Source organism: Polyodon spathula, chromosome 23, assembly GCF_017654505.1.
Source record: "Polyodon spathula isolate WHYD16114869_AA chromosome 23, ASM1765450v1, whole genome shotgun sequence".
Taxonomy (NCBI): domain Eukaryota; kingdom Metazoa; phylum Chordata; class Actinopteri; order Acipenseriformes; family Polyodontidae; genus Polyodon; species Polyodon spathula.
Genome location: NC_054556.1, coordinates 3375552 through 3391261, shown reverse-complemented (window position 1 = coordinate 3391261; position 15710 = coordinate 3375552). Strand labels below are relative to the sequence as shown.

Sequence of the window (15710 nt, the reverse complement as noted above, 5' to 3'; positions counted from 1 at the left end):
TGCAGATCCAAGATCTGAAATCAAAAGGCATGGTTTTATAACAGTACAACTATAGCTAATGTTATGAAACATTTCCTCATTATAATAATCCTAGCTAATACAGGATGATCAAGCCATCTGAAACAAATCAGAGCCTCATCAATCCATTAGTCTGCTATTTCAAGCAGATACAATGACGTAAACCAGACTGGGAAAAGTCAAAACGAGCAGATGCATTCAGGCAATACACTTTCTTCCTTTATAATATGCTTACTAAAATCTGTCCCAAACGGGTCACATTAATGTATAGAAAAAAAAAGAAAAACTAAATTTGAAACAAAGTTCAAATACTTTGTAAAAAAAACATGAACACAACTCTAAAAAGTTACCCTGGTCCTACAGTAGGTTACAGCATAATGACAGAACACTATAGAATCAATTACCAAGAAGTCCTGAAATACACACACTTCTAACATCCTATTAAAACAAGACAAAGGCTTTTTATCTATGCTAACATTCAGTGCCAAACTTTGCTGTTGCATATCAGCTACCCAACAGTTGCCAGTGTCCTCTATATTTTTATTTGGCATACATTTCGATCATATTGCTACCATCATTAACCCCACACAAAGATCAGTTTGCAGTGAAGCTCTTGATACAGCTGTTTTTTCAAGCGGCCTTTAAAAACACATTTTCAAATACTCAAGCTGTTCATTATGGAGAGTGGTTCTAGTCCAGTCATTTCCCCCCCTGCTACACAGTCATTTTTGTTGTCTTGGTTACCAGTTCAGGCTGGGCAAACAACAGCTTGCAGTCCAGTCCAAGAGATGTGAGAAGCCAAAGGAATGCCTGGGAAATGAATCAGTGTGGAAGCGGTCTTGTGGGCCCTCCGAGCACCAGATCAATGAAGCAGTGCGGTGGAAATGGAAATGCTGAAGTCACTGCCTGCAGCTTGTGTTCATGACTAACACACAAACACACTCCTTGCATTCTAGTCTTCTGACTTCTTCTAATCAAATCAAAAACAGCCCACACTGGCTGTAGGCACTGGCATTTTTAACACAAATTCAAACTAAGGTTCTGACACTGTTTGTCATGTAACAGGAAATAACTGTTTGTTCAGGTCCCATGCCCTGATATAGCAGCTAATGAAGGACAGCTTCCCTCTTGTATCCGTTTTCTTCACTATATCTGACCTGTCTTATTGTTTCAATTTGGTTTTCTACAAAAAGGTTTTCTCAAGAATTCATACTGAAGTATATATTTAGCTTCTACTGTTTATTGTATTGTACTGAAAATTTTAACATCATAGCTGAATTATCTGCACCAGTGCCTCATTAGGCAAACTACATACTGTAGATAGGAAATGCTCAGGTGGGCTTAAGCTCATAACAGATACAACTGCTTTGCAACCCTGGGTTCTATTGTGTAGATTTTCAAAAATAAAACCAATTATAATTCAAAAATAAGCTTGCTCCCACAATCTAAAAGTGATCTCTGTTTTGTTTTTTTTTCTTAACCTGCTTTTCTCATAAACATCACATGATCAACATCTGTTCTGGCATTGAACCACCTTTTTTTGGCGCAAAATAATAATAATAATAATAATTCAAATTTAGACTGTCCTCTTTCATGTGATCCACCTACAGGGAAACTGCTTGCACCTCTTGAATTCCTTTCTGGTTACAGAGCCTCAGAAGGACACACTCCATTCCGTTGGCTAATTTACTATGGTCGGGCCTGAAAAAGACTTACTTAATTTAACAACAAATATACAGTGGAGGACCCATAGACACTAAAATCTATGAGCATCAGATAGCAGAAGCATAGGTGGCACTGGTTTTCCAAAAAACAAACAAATTAAATTAAAAACAAACTAATTTCTAAGTTTCCCAACTGAGATGACAGTTACGGTGGCATACCTGTACTGCAGTGAAACATGGTATGGTATATTTATTAGCATTTGACACTGTAATTTACAGGTCAGTAAACAATGGAGGCGTAACTTGCGGGCACCCCTGTCAATGTCAGATACCTGTCAGTGTCAGATTTTTAAAGACTTCAAGATTTTAAAAACATATTACTTAAATTATTTTGAAACATTTTAATTATTCTTCTCCGATACATTTTGGCTGAAATAGCAACATTTAAAAGAGTCTGCTATCACATTTATTCATTGACAGTTTAGACGCGGACGTTGGCATCTCGTCAACACTTTGAATTTAAAAACATCCGCAGCAGGAGAAAACAAGAAAACGCCAAACTCAGTCTTAGCTTTCACCGCAGTATTCATTATTATTAGCTATAATGCAGAATTACTGTGAACTGTAACTGTACATTCAGTATTAGTATTATTTAAAACGTTAGAAGTCAGGTTTCACATTAGAAGTGAATTGTTCCCGTTTTCCTACCTCTCTGAGTTGATCCAGCTCCCGGCGGGCAGTCTCGTACTCCGCCTCCAGCTCATCGTACTGCTGCTTCAGCTGCTGCTTCTCCTCCAGCACCGCCAGCCCGTACTCCGCAGCCTGCATCTTCTCATGGGTCGTCTCACTCAGCTCCCTGGACAGCCTCTCCATCTCCGTCCTCAACCACTCCGGTCCGGCTTCCGACACCACTTTCGACTCGGGGTACCCATGCCCTTCCACAGACATCTTGCGGCTGATCCTGGCTTTGATCAAGACGTGAGAACCACTTCTAGTTCATATACCTAACACAACCCTTTCAGGAATATTTAATTCACCAGTGTCTCTTGTATTTGTACTGCATTATTGTTTTATTTTAACGCGCCTGCTTGTCATAGCGAGATAATCAGCTTCTTCAAGCTGAATGTTGCTTCTTTTTAAAGCAGACCCTGTTTCATGGTTGCTGCTGATCTTGCCTTCCTCTGTTTCTTTTCTCAGTTAAACCGATTGGGGGAGTTGCTGCAGCCGTGGTTTAGTGAGATCATTCACTGGGAAAGGCTCCAAGACAAAAATGTGGAACACTGGGAGACGTAGTCCTGCCGTCGTCACGTTGTACAGCGGGAGGATAAGCGAAGGACTTCAGATACCATGGTGCCATGCGTGTTTGCGCGTTTGTGTTGTTGAGTCCTGCCAAAGGTATGTTCCGCCACTTCCTTGGAGAAAGAACATTTTGAGTTGGCAGGACATCCGTTAAGAGGTTTTCAAAGAATATATATTTAAAATAATAATAATAATAAAAAAAAAACTCAGTAAACGGTAAAATGATTTACTGTCTTGCATATTTAAAATCAGATTTGCTATGAACAATATTTTTTTTATAATATCTTCTAGCAATCATATTTAAACAACTATGAACTCTACTAGGTCACGGAGAATCATGTTGTCTTGGGAGTTGCTGACATCTGTTGGTTGGATTATAATATTACTCTGGCCAAAAAAATTAAAAACATTTTTTAAACAAGTGATTTAAACTACCTAAACAATGCACGATCAACATTAATTGAAACCACGTGTCTATTACGTTATTTACAGTATTTTCAAAACATGATAGTTAGGCATTGTTTAGTTGCTGTGAACAGGATATTATTAGACCTGGTTAAAACAACGCGCAGCGCTGTTGAATTTAATAATTAAGGGCATAGTTGCAACATGGTCCTGAACTGGAATGAATTTAAAATTTAAAGGGTAACATCGCTACAGGACTTGAAACTAATTTGAATTGATGTACCTGGGAATTGTTATCTTAGAAATACACAATACCATTGTATAATGTATACTGAATGATGTAATGAATAATATTTAGGAAGAATGGTCCTATAACCTTGGACTGCTGGTTGTAAGTGACACTTATGTACTTTGGGATGCATTGATCAAGATTTTGGAAGGTTGGTGGCTCCAGCCTGCTAATACCTGAAAAGATCTGTCCCCCAACTGTCTCTAAGTTGTCATATTTGGAGGTGACCCATCTTGATAATAGTAATGACCAAAGACGGTCCACCAGAAATCAAGACATCAGCTACCCCAGTATATTCTTAAACCAACCCTGCTGGCGTTGCAGCTGGCTTTCCATTCCTTTAAGGTAGTTTCAGCTGCTGGCACAGAACCTGCCGCCTCTTTAAAGCCTTCTTACTGTCCAGTCAGTCACTCTAATTAAACAGACTTGCTGCTGCTACTACCTGCAGCAGATGAGGGTTATGAATATTCATGGAAAGCATGATTGTAGCTCAGGGTTTAGGGCTGTGGGTGCACCACGTTCCATGTTTTGGATGGCAGCACAGAAAACAGCATTTGTCAAATAGCTCTGAGATCAGGAGGAGCATATTGGAACCAACTGCACTACTTTACTAAACTATATAGATCCCTAAAATTTCCCAAAATGGTCAAGATAAAGGCTGTAGAACCACAGCCGGAAAAGGTGCATGAGGTTCCGCCTCACTGCGTGCTGATTGGATGAAAAAGGGTTTCCCCTTCCAATGAGAGAACATTTTGTCTTGATCAAGGAAGTAAAGTAGCAGACTTATGCAAGGGTTGCATAAACAGTACATGTGTGTAAGGTATGGGCAGATCCATTTGGGTTGATTGAGTAAACTGCAGATAAACATATTGGTGGTGAGTACAAAGGTTTTGCATTTGTGTTATGTAAAAAAGCATGTGTTTTTACATTGTCCACAGTAGTAGATTATATAGATTGTCCTGAATGATTTTGTTTGCATAGAAAGGGGCAGCGCTTACCTAACTACACTATCAAAACCAAATGCTTTAAAGGGAATGTCCCCATTGCCAGTACACATGATTAGTTTGGTATTAGGAATTTTTCTCCTATGTGCCAGTATACCAGATCTTAATGTACTGCACCCATAACCTGTGTCTTGATAATAATACTGTGTTATTTCTTACAGCTCAACAACAATGGTGCAAGTACCCAAAGTCCGCTTGTCCGAGGGCCTTGAGATCTGTAGAATATTAAATGGAATGTGGCAGGTTTCGGGGGCTCATGGGCCTGTTGATACTCCAAAAGCAGGTAACTGCAAAGAAACAGACTAAGCATTTATATTGCTAAAAGAAAGACTCATGTTTAAACTTTGAGTGATGTCAAAAGAAGTTTTCCCTTGAAAGTTTTACAAAGCGGGCCAGTACCTATTTCACTGTTCTCTCTGTGTTAAAGCCTATTTTAGCATTCATATATTGCATGGGGCCTGAGTTTTTGCTGGAACAATACAAAAGAGCCCTGTAGGAATAAAGTCAGATTTATAAAACTTATAAAATAGCTTGGGACCGTATCCACAAAGTATGTGAGATGGGATTGTTAGATAGAATGTTTTCTGGAAGACAAGAACATAAATATTCACAAAGTAGTAATTTTCTATTATAAACTGCAACTTTGTTCCTCAAAGATATTTTTACCTGTTTGCATCACACTGTTTAAAAATCAAGGAGGGTACATTATTATTAATGCAAGTTCTGAAAATCAGTATTACAGTATTTGAGAGTGTACTGCAATAAGATCTAGCTGTAATATGTTATTTTCTTCTTTAAGTAAATGCCATGGATGTCTATATGAATGCTGGGCTGACCACTTTTGACATGGCGGATATCTATGGACCAGCAGAAGATATCTTCGGAGCCTTTTCCAGCCAGGTAAATTATCCACATGGTAAAAAAATAACTTTGATGGGATCGTAGATCACTTTGCAAAAGTATCACGCACATCATGCACAACATCTTCTGTCTGTGCCTTAGAGGGGAGTCTGATCATCATTTCAGAAGCACCGCAGGTAACACATGCTATCCATTCATATTCCCCTAAAGCCCATTCGCCACTGAACGTCTCCACAATGCATCAGTTCACTATGCTTGGTATTTGACATTGGGTGTTCTGGCACAAGTACACTATGAACACATGCACCCCTCCTATTATATTAAATATAGGGTATGTTTAGGAAGGAAAAATGACAACTATTGGTTATGAGTGAGCTGTTTAGAAACCACTGTTTTATTTTATATTGCATTAAGATACACAGGAGGGTAATAGCATGGAATGATTAGTAAGCCACTTCATACATTCTGTGCTGTAACTATATTGATAGAATTCATTGTAATGGTTTGTCCCTGGAGCTGATGAAAACCTCCGAATGCAGGAATGCTGTAGGGCATACATGATCTCTGAGACCTTTCTCTGCTGTGAGAGTCTGTTAGATGGGATCTCTGTGGCACCCTTCTTTACTGCAAGAAATACTAAGCTGACGCCACTGCCTCGGGAGAAAGAATAGTAGATATATCAAAGAAGTAACTTTAGAATGCACTGGCTGTTTATTAAATAGCATCAAATCAATACTAAAAAAAAGTATAGTGGACATGCAAAAGGCTTCCACTGCCACATAATAAACAAGGTGTGACTGAGACACCAGGTGATTGCTGGGGTGCATCTATTACAAACCTACACAAGTGAAGAACATGTGCCCAGATACTGTACAGTATTAAACATTGCCACTCTTCCTGTATTAAACAAACACAGCACTGTGAAAATAGTGTGATTCCTTTTAAAAACACAAATCCCACACAGCAGGTTTATGGCATTTGTAGAGAGCCACATGGGAGGCAGTGAATGTGCTACTTTACACGCAGCTGTTCCGTCAATAGTCAAAATTGTCATTCAGCCCTATTAACATTTTCTTATGACTGTTATTAATTCCTACAGCTTTCTATAGGTTGATTGGTAATTTGTAAATTGCAGTTGCTGGAATTCCTATTGGTATATCTATTGGCTAAGCAAAACATAATAATAATACTGTACTCTAACTGCAATGTATACGAGAATTCATTTGAAGCTGTTAGAATTTATTGTTGTAATCTTGATAGAACACAGTAAAGGACAGCATTACATGATGTGCTGTATAATGGTATAAAGGTTCTCTTCATATTGCATGTGAACTGTTTTATTCCATTGATCTGGTTTGTGGTTTGTATGTGTCGTAGCTTGCTGTCAATAAAATAAATAATTAGAGCATTCGTAAACTGTAACGCCAGACGGACCTGTTTCCTTTTTTTTTAGTTCACTTTAACATAATGCGCCCTTTACTGTCATTACTGGGTTTCCACGCTTCTTCTATCTGGTTGCTGTGGTAACCAGGTTGTACAGAGAGTGAATCTGAATCTTTATTGTTCAATTCTGAGTGTGAAGTGAGAAAAGCTACAGTTTTAAATACCAATGTTGCAAGTTTAGTGAGGCATCAATTCACTGCACAATGCCAATGGCAGTAACTATTTTGTAATTGAATTAACCGGCTTTGTCCCCCTTTCACTTGAGAGGCTGTGGTGTGATTTATAGCTAGTTACTACTGTAGCTGTCATTAAAAATATATATTTTTTCTATTCTAAAGACATGACAGAATGAATTTGGTCACATCTGAGGGCCACTCAGTTAAAAATAATGGAGTTCTGCAGAGGCAATGATTTTATACATTACAAGATTAAGCTTTCTAGTTCCTGCTAATTAAAAAAATAAAAAAATAAAAAATCCTCTTCAAACCTCAATATTTAACATATTTCATTTCTATCTGTGATGTGGCAACATGTTAACTGCAACGTCAAGGCTCTGAATGTTGATAGGAAAGTCAAATCTGTTAAAATCAACAGCGTGAAAGTGTATTGCCTTTTTAGTGTACAGATGAGTCTAAGCTCTCTAAGGTGATGAGTGTGTTGCAAAATACAAGAATGAATTTAAATCCTTAAAAAAAAAAAAAAAAAAAAAAAACATTTAATTTAACAATACTTTACGTTACATCAGTAGCGTAGATTCATTTTTATTTCTTTTTCCTTTTTTATGATTTTGAATTGTTGTGACTGCTGGAGACTTGTAAAGAATGGCACTGTATTATTCAGTCTATGCTCACTTTAAAGATGGTTTCTGGCACTGGTGAATGTATTGAATTAATTGTGTGTGGATAATGAGTGTTCCATGCTATTCTACTGTATGTAGTATTGTGAATTTTCAAACACTTAAACCACTTTATCATTGCTCAGCTGAAAACCAGAAAAGGAGAAGCAGCTCTGAATGGAATCCAGGGTCTGACCAAGTGGGTGCCCCGCCCAGGGCCTATGAACAGAAACGTATGTACTTTAATAATAATAATAATAATAATAATAATAATAATAATAATAATAATAATAGTGGTTATTTATACTGCAAATGTGCTTTACTTTGTATTTCTGTAACCCTCAAAGAGACAGTTCAGATGATCCGGATCAGTCCAGTGAGACCTCTTATTTAATGATGTCCTCAACAAAGATTGTGTTTGATTTTTGTTTTGTTTTTTATCGTGATTTACGATTTCAGGAAGTTAAACTGTATAAGATCGGAATTAGATCAGAGTGCAGAGCATTATTCACACAATATAATTGTGTACACCTACCTAAAGGGAAGGTCAATGAAGGCAATGGAAATTTCACATATAGAAATGTACTGTGATAAATTTGCAAGGAGATTGACCATGCTCACACAGTGCTTTTAATATGCTTTGCTTTCACCATGTTGTTTAGCTGTAGTAAGCTCTTTATAGGGTTCACCCAGGTACCAATGAATACATTTGTGAGAGAAACTGCCTGTTATAAATCAGCACCCTCTCCCCTCAAAGCCTGTCTTCAGTGTGTTGGGCCACAGGCACACAGAGCTCCAGGCCCACCCCTGTGTGACTAGGTGCTCTGAAGGTGGCTAGCTGGAGGTTGTTTGTTGCTTAGGAACCAGAAGGACAGCATCAACACTTCCTTTCTTGAGAAAACAAATAGGCCTAGTTAGGGGGGGTTATGAAAGGTATATAGCATTGACTTGAACATAAACCATTAATGCTGCTGCAGAAAAAAAACAAAAAAAACATTCAGCAATGTTTACACCTCAGAACAAACCCATCTGTTACAACTCTGAGTGCATGACATCGAGTGAAACCACAAACATCGGGCCCTGTTCACAAAACTCTGATTTTGCTCTGTTTTTATGAACAAAAAAAAGCTTTCTATTTTCCATGAATTCTTAATGAAGCCCAAAACAGACCAAAACAGTTTCATGAATGTCAAACTGTATTTTATTTGTAAAAACATTCATTAAGTAACTCATGAGTTTTGTGAATCAGGACCCATTTGTTGTGTGCAACACTGATTTGAATATGGCCACAGTAAGATTCCTAACACCAGTATGTTTTTTTTAAAGGTGGTTGAGAAAGCTATTCAGCGGTCTCTCAAGAGAATGCGAGTGAAGAGCCTGGACTGTCTACAGTTTCACTGGTGGGATTATAGTGACAGGAGGTACCTGGAAGCACTGGGACATCTCTCAGATCTCCAACAAGAGGGGGTGATACGTATGTACATATTGTCCTAGTCCCTGTAACATAGATGATCAGCATTTCTGCGGTGCTAAATACAGTGGGTTAACCAGTATTTACAGTCCTGAGACTCAGGACTCAAGAAACACAGGTTTGGTCTCAGTGTCAGTAACTTGCTTCCTCTACAAAGATTATCCAGAGTATAATATGGGTAATATTTATACCGGCAATATGTTCTTTTTTGTAGACTTGTATTTTAGCCGTTACACCACAAGCAAATGAAACTGAAAAACAACTTTTGTATTATTGTTCTTTAGGGGAACTTTCCTTGACCAACTTTGACACAAAAAGACTGGAGGAAATCACTGGCAAAGGAATCCGCATCTCCAGCAATCAGGTTCAGTACTCCCTGATTGACAGGCGGCCAATGGTGAAAATGGCCCAGTTTTGCGATTCACAGGGAATTCAACTTCTCACCTATGGAACTCTGGGTAAGTTCCAATGAACCTTCTTGGGTAGTGTTAATAATAGCACATGTCTGCTCTGAAAAAGGGTCATTTGAGATAGTAAAGAATGTAATGAATGCCTCTCGCAGTCAGATTTCTGTTTTGCTTCTTCAAGGTGGGGGTCTCATCAGTGAGAAGTATTTGGGGGCTGCAGAGCCCAGGGGCCAAGGAGAGCTCAAGACGGCGTCTCTGAGCAAATACAAGAACATGATCAACATGTGGGGCGGCTGGGGTCTCTTCCAGGAGCTGCTGGGCAGCCTGGACTCTGTCGCCCGGTCTCAGCACTGCACCATTGTCAACGTGGCCACCAAGTACATCCTGGACATGCCGGCAGTGGGAGGAGTGATCGTGGGCAGCCGGCTCGGGGTGCCAGGTGCCGAGCACATCCAGGAGAATCTGAAGAGCTTTGAGGTCAACCTCTCTGCCAATGACATCAGCAAGATCGAAAGTGTTCTGAGCCGCTCCAAGGACCTAATGCAAGTAATTGGTGATTGCGGAGATGAGTACAGAAACTAGAGGATTAGAAATATATACCTCAGTGACTTTGGGTCATATTCTGAAAAAAGGAACACTACTTTTTTTTTGTTTTTAACAAAAGCTTTTGTCTGCATTTTTTTTAAAGCATTCACTCCCGTTTCCATGCATAGTAATTAAAAGTGGATTTACTGCTCCCCTTTTTCTGTTCTCTTGTATAATGAAAGGTACCCAAAAATAACTGTTTTCGTTGCAATGTACACATTAACAATACACAAATAACACATCCATGGTGGGGGTGGTGAAAGGGTTCAATTTGGTATTGCATACCGCCCTATGATGCTTTAGACAGAACAGACGTAGGCTTTAAAAATGATACCACGGAAACCACGCCCTGAAAAAAAAAATAAAACACTCAAGGTATTTTGGGAAAAAATTGCGGAACAAAAGGTGTATATAGTGTAAAAACACACCTAAAACTAAACGTCGGAAAAACCAAATAGTTTAAAAAGGGCTTGCTCTTAAGTATTGTACTGTATATTCTGAAGGAAACGCATTACAGCTTCAAGGCAGCGCTCTCGCAGGAGAGAAACCCAAGAGTATATCGCTGCAGAATGAAGGCTCCCACAGCGTAGCTCTCGCAGGGAGCTCACCTAGGGGTAGTACTGCGAGCGCAACTCAGAATTTGCGTAATGCTTCATTCACACTCAACACTCAGACCACGTCAGCATAAGCAGGGTGTGGGTGTGGGAGGACACTGAAAATAGCGATTACCCTGTGAGAATTAATTGGTGATCCACGGCCATTATCCCACGAACCTTAGGGTTAGGGTTAGATTATTGTTATGAAATAAACTTCGTTTTACTACCTAAATTCACCCTTATCACTTGACAAGGCTGTAGTCTATAATGATGTTGTCTATTCCGAGTTTGCCACGAACCTATTTTTATTCACTGCCGAAGCGCTGGCATTGTTAGGAGCGGTGCATAAAGTGATGGAAATAAACCTTCACAGAGCAGTCCTGATTACTGATAACTTGAGTTCACTGAAAAATTATGGAATTATAGCAAAATCAATGCAACATAATCCTAAGGAAAGAATTTATTACGATATACAGCCAAAGGTCAGGTTAGGGAGTGACACATCTGAAGAAACTACAATGAACAGATTGAGAATTGGAATATACAGCATTGAGTCAGCAACGGTTAGGACAGGGAAACATGTAGATGGATTATGTGGAGAATGTCAAAGGTTAGAAACTGTACAACATTATATATTAGAATGTAATAAATCCAAACAACAAAGAGAGGTATTAATAAATCAGTTGAAGGCATTAGCGGTGGATAACTGATCAATGCACAATATATTTGAAGGAGGAGATGGGAAACAAAACGCTGAGGAAAAACCTGTTACAATACATACTGACTACTGGAAAATGGGGATGTATCTAGATTCTAGACGAATATATTGTGTTTGTAGAAAGGCATTAGAGGGCTCTCATTATGTGTTATTAGACAGGATTCACCAACTTCCCAGGATTAGAAGAGCTGCGAACGCGTGCGGTCTACGCTGTGGGAGCCTTCGTTATGCAGCAATACCCCTCTGGGGAAATCCGCTGATTGAAGTGAAACTGTTTTTATTTAAGAAACTTGAAGTGAAACTTTAGAAGAAGACTGAATCATCATGCAATTAATCTTTTGAACTAAGTGTTATTTCGCACTGCTTCTTGCGCCACACTGAAACAACCCGGAAAAAAAAGGTTATTTGCCAGAAAAAAGGTAAGAGAAAGACACGACAAAATGTATTTCCTTATATAATTCAGTTTTACGTTTTCATCATAAGAGACACTAGTACGACAGGAGCAGCACAGGTCAGCTCTTTTTTTTTTTTTTTTTTTTTTTAAACTTGATTACAGATATTTCTGCGATGGAAAGTAACTCAGACGTTCACCAACCAGAACCAGTCGTTTCAGAGAAGCAAGAAGGTACAGTTACCTATCAAGCGTTTTCCAGAAATTCGGTGTTAGGATTTTTTTTTTTTTTAATGTCACAAACGTCCACATAAGACGTAAAATGTATCAAGAACGATTTTCTCATACACAGCAGCATCTGTAAAATAAACCACATGCGCTGCGGCTTATTGCATTTTAACTTTCGCTTGTATTTTTTTCCATTTAGAAAAAGTGTCGGAAACAGCGAATTCGAGGAAAAAGTTTGATGAATATAAGGCAATCTCCTCAAATTATCAGACGTGCAATTTATTGACCAGTTGGTTTACTTAACATAGAAATTACATCTCTACTACAACTGTCTTATAATTGCGCAATACTTAAAACATGCAGTGAAAGGTAAACTGACTGCTGGCTGTTGAATGGTACTGACACCGGTACAGCCAGTGATTATTTCCAAAAAGGGGGCTAATTTCCCAATAAAAAGGGGACATCGATTTAAAAAACGAGTCCATTGGGCTATAGCCACCTGTTATACTAAAATGACAGATATGTTGCTATTGTGAGATACCAGCAAATTTGTTTAATTTCCCTACAAACCTTATGATTTTAGCAATTGATTGCACATGTACCAAAATCTGACAGCGTACAACTTTCTGACATTACACATGTCGTGTTTTGGTATGCGTACCACATTCTGATGCTGTACCACTTTCTGGCCCTACACCGGAAATAGATGTATAGTTACAGTGTTATAATTTTAAATAACTCTAACTTTAAATAACGTGCTACTGAATTTGAAAGGGAAGTGTAAAGGTATTAGTAGAGTATTATATCTATTTCAGATGGCGACTTGGAATCAGACAAGGATTTTTCTGAAGAGGACAGCAGGGATGCAGTGCCTGACTACATGAAAGCAGAGCTCCACGGTGTTTCACTTCTCTCTAATGCACATACACATTCTTAGAGTATACTTATAAGCCTGCAGTGCAGGTATCAGCATGTGTTGTTTTATCATTGCTGCAGCTCGTCAACTCTTAATGGCTGCGGTTAAACCTTTCCACAAACACGACGGGAAGGAAGACGACTAGCTAGCTGAAGCAGAGGGTAAGAAAGCGTGTGTTAATTGTCATGCGAATGGTGGAGTGGTATTGGACCCAGTCTGATTAATGCTAGGGTGTGTATAAAGTTCTGTTAAATTAAGGGTACATATTGTCTAGTGCATATAATTGAATCTTAGCCATTACTTAACTACTGTACAGTTGCTGTCTTTTTTTGGTACTGTATTTCCAGGCACAACAGAAAAATTCTATATGCAGTGGAAAGCAAGTAACTGGTTGTTTTTAAGTTATCGGTAATACAAAATGCTAAAATGATATATCAGATCACACATTATGAAAATACAGTCTAAAGAATTATACAATGTGACCCACACATTAGGCATCAGGTGTCTTTTGCTGCCTCTCCCAAAGTGTTATTGATTTTTTTCTTATCCATATTTTCCTGTTCACTTATTTTAATGTATGTGTTCTAACATCTTTTGTCGTATTATGTATGTTACAATCTTTAGGCATTTGTGAGTTTTAATATTTATACTGTAGAAAAGGCACCAAAAAACCATACGGTAATCGTAGCTAAATATTTGCGTTTTATTTTAAATATCAGATAATGATGAAGAGACTCAATGTGAAAGAAAACACCAAATAATTAGGAAAAATGGTGAGTAAAAGGGGGCTTGTATTTGAATGTTTTTTTTTTATACAATTACTTACGGATTTTGTCATACTTGCAACTTTTTTCATAACAATAAATGATGATAATTGCATCGTTACTAGAGCTAAAAACCAATCGCATTGTTTGTGTTTCAGACATGTTCTTCCATTTTCTCATTCTCTGCTTTGCTCTGGGATCAGTTTTGGTCGCACACAGTGGTAAGGATTTTTATTTTTTTAAATTTCACTTCCATCATCACTTGAATTAGATTTTTTAATATGAATGATGGCAGTGTAAGATAATATATACAGTTAAAATAGCATGCTAGTAACATAGCCTACCAATGCTTCATCTTCAAATGCAAAATGAGTATGGGTATGTTGACCATCATAACCTACGTCTGACTTTTGTTAAAAAATGTCCTAACCATGCTTATCACTGTTAGATATCCGGTTCTTTGAAACATGTAAGTGTTACATATATACATGTGTGTAACTTGTTAATGACAGACAGCTAGGCACCTTTGTATATCCCTCTTGTGTGCTGAACATGTCCAAACTGTTTGTGATCAGAGTGAAATTGTGTACCATATGGACTCATGGACATGTGTCTTGTATCTCTGTTGCTGGGGACGCTATGGTAACTTGCCTTATCATTTCTGCAATGGCTTTCATAATTTGTTCCTTTGTTTTCAGACATTTTTGTAGCTGCTGGTGTTGGTTTGCTTTCATTTTCTTTAATCAGGCAGTTTTCTTAGTTTCTTTTAAGTGCAGTTTTTGACACTTGTCAATGGTTGTCTTCTTTCAGTCGGTCGAATTCGAATTGTCTTTGAGTATTTCCTTCCACTGTTTGAAAGACTCAGAAGGCCTGTGCCGGGTAAGAGATCAGCTGTCTTCATCACAATTTATAGTTTTACTAGACTCTGGTGGTGAAACGAGTTTCTAACACACTGCACTACAGCATACTGATCAATTACATTTTTGCATATACTGTAGAGGGATAGAACCGTTTCTAATCTGTTTGTCCCCCCCCCCCAGTAGCTTTAGCTAAGGAAGATTAAGAATCACCTGCCAACAGCACAACACCGTACAAATATGGATGCATTTTTAGCAGAAGGGACTGTCAGCTGTGGGGGTTTCACTGTGTAATGAACTTGTTTCCCTGTTTTAGTTTTATTCTGTGGGTGCTGCCTTTTTATTTCACAAGGTCAGTTAATTCAGGGTTAGGCTAGTCCAAATACATTGTGTACTTACTTTATAAGGGTTAGTCACAATTAACTTTTACTTTGGGGGAATTCTATTATGGTGTCTACAGATTTTAGGGTAATGACATGTATGCTTACAAATAATTTGTCATCACTAAATAAGAAATATATATTTTATATACTGAATGCAAATTATTACTCTATATGTCTTATGTTTCCTGTGAAATACAGAATAAATATGCAAATGATACTGAGGTCTGAGGTTTTAATCCTTTAAACGCAGGACAACACTGTATTAAGAGTGTGGTAACATGAATTGTAGATTCAGAAGTGGTGCTAATGACATTGTAATTACATTCACAGTGTTGTGCAGTTTCAGCGAGATAAGTACAAAGTTTACAAGTTACAGGTACAGACTCCTGACTATAAAGGCTCAAAATAAGCCCATCAGAAAAGCCCTAGGAAATATTGTTTTTGGTAGGTCACATTATTGGCACACCCATACAATGCAAAATGCTCTAGTGTGGTTAAACACGTTTTCAGCCATTATCCATACACTTTGACTGTCATGGTCCGAATTCAAACTGCATGTGATAAACAGAACAAAAA

General features: G+C 38.2%; 2 protein-coding genes and 1 long non-coding RNA gene across 6 annotated transcripts in view; 2 read left to right on the top strand and 1 right to left on the bottom strand.

The window, feature by feature from the left end:
- LOC121297931 (protein bicaudal D homolog 2-like) overlaps window positions 1-2894 on the bottom strand; it is a 53950-nt gene extending 51056 nt beyond the window's left edge. For both annotated transcript variants that reach the window (XM_041224567.1, XM_041224566.1), the window contains exon 1: window positions 2391-2894. In XM_041224567.1, the coding sequence (XP_041080501.1) occupies window positions 2391-2630 (240 nt within the window). In that variant the 5' untranslated portion in view covers window positions 2631-2894. The remainder of the gene's footprint in view (window positions 1-2390) is intronic.
- Window positions 2895-4463: 1569 nt separating this feature from the next.
- Window positions 4464-10349, top strand: LOC121298205 (uncharacterized oxidoreductase YccK-like). Its single transcript, XM_041225165.1, has 7 exons — window positions 4464-4550; window positions 4841-4962; window positions 5479-5579; window positions 7965-8051; window positions 9145-9292; window positions 9574-9747; window positions 9878-10349. Exons 2-7 carry the CDS (start codon window positions 4851-4853, stop codon window positions 10276-10278), a joined length of 1023 nt encoding a protein of 340 aa, XP_041081099.1. The 5' UTR covers window positions 4464-4550; window positions 4841-4850; the 3' UTR covers window positions 10279-10349.
- A 1009-nt stretch (window positions 10350-11358) lies between these two features.
- On the top strand, window positions 11359-15657 carry LOC121297976. 3 transcript variants are annotated; one of them, XR_005947250.1, is made up of 7 exons: window positions 11359-12014; window positions 12152-12220; window positions 13030-13113; window positions 13211-13291; window positions 13850-13903; window positions 14053-14115; window positions 14705-15657. It is a non-coding gene; the product is annotated as an uncharacterized LOC121297976 (long non-coding RNA). The 3 variants fall into 3 exon arrangements; XR_005947248.1 differs by having other exon boundaries at window positions 13030-13291; XR_005947249.1 differs by lacking the exon at window positions 12152-12220 and having other exon boundaries at window positions 13030-13291.
- The last annotated feature ends 53 nt before the right edge of the window (window positions 15658-15710 follow it).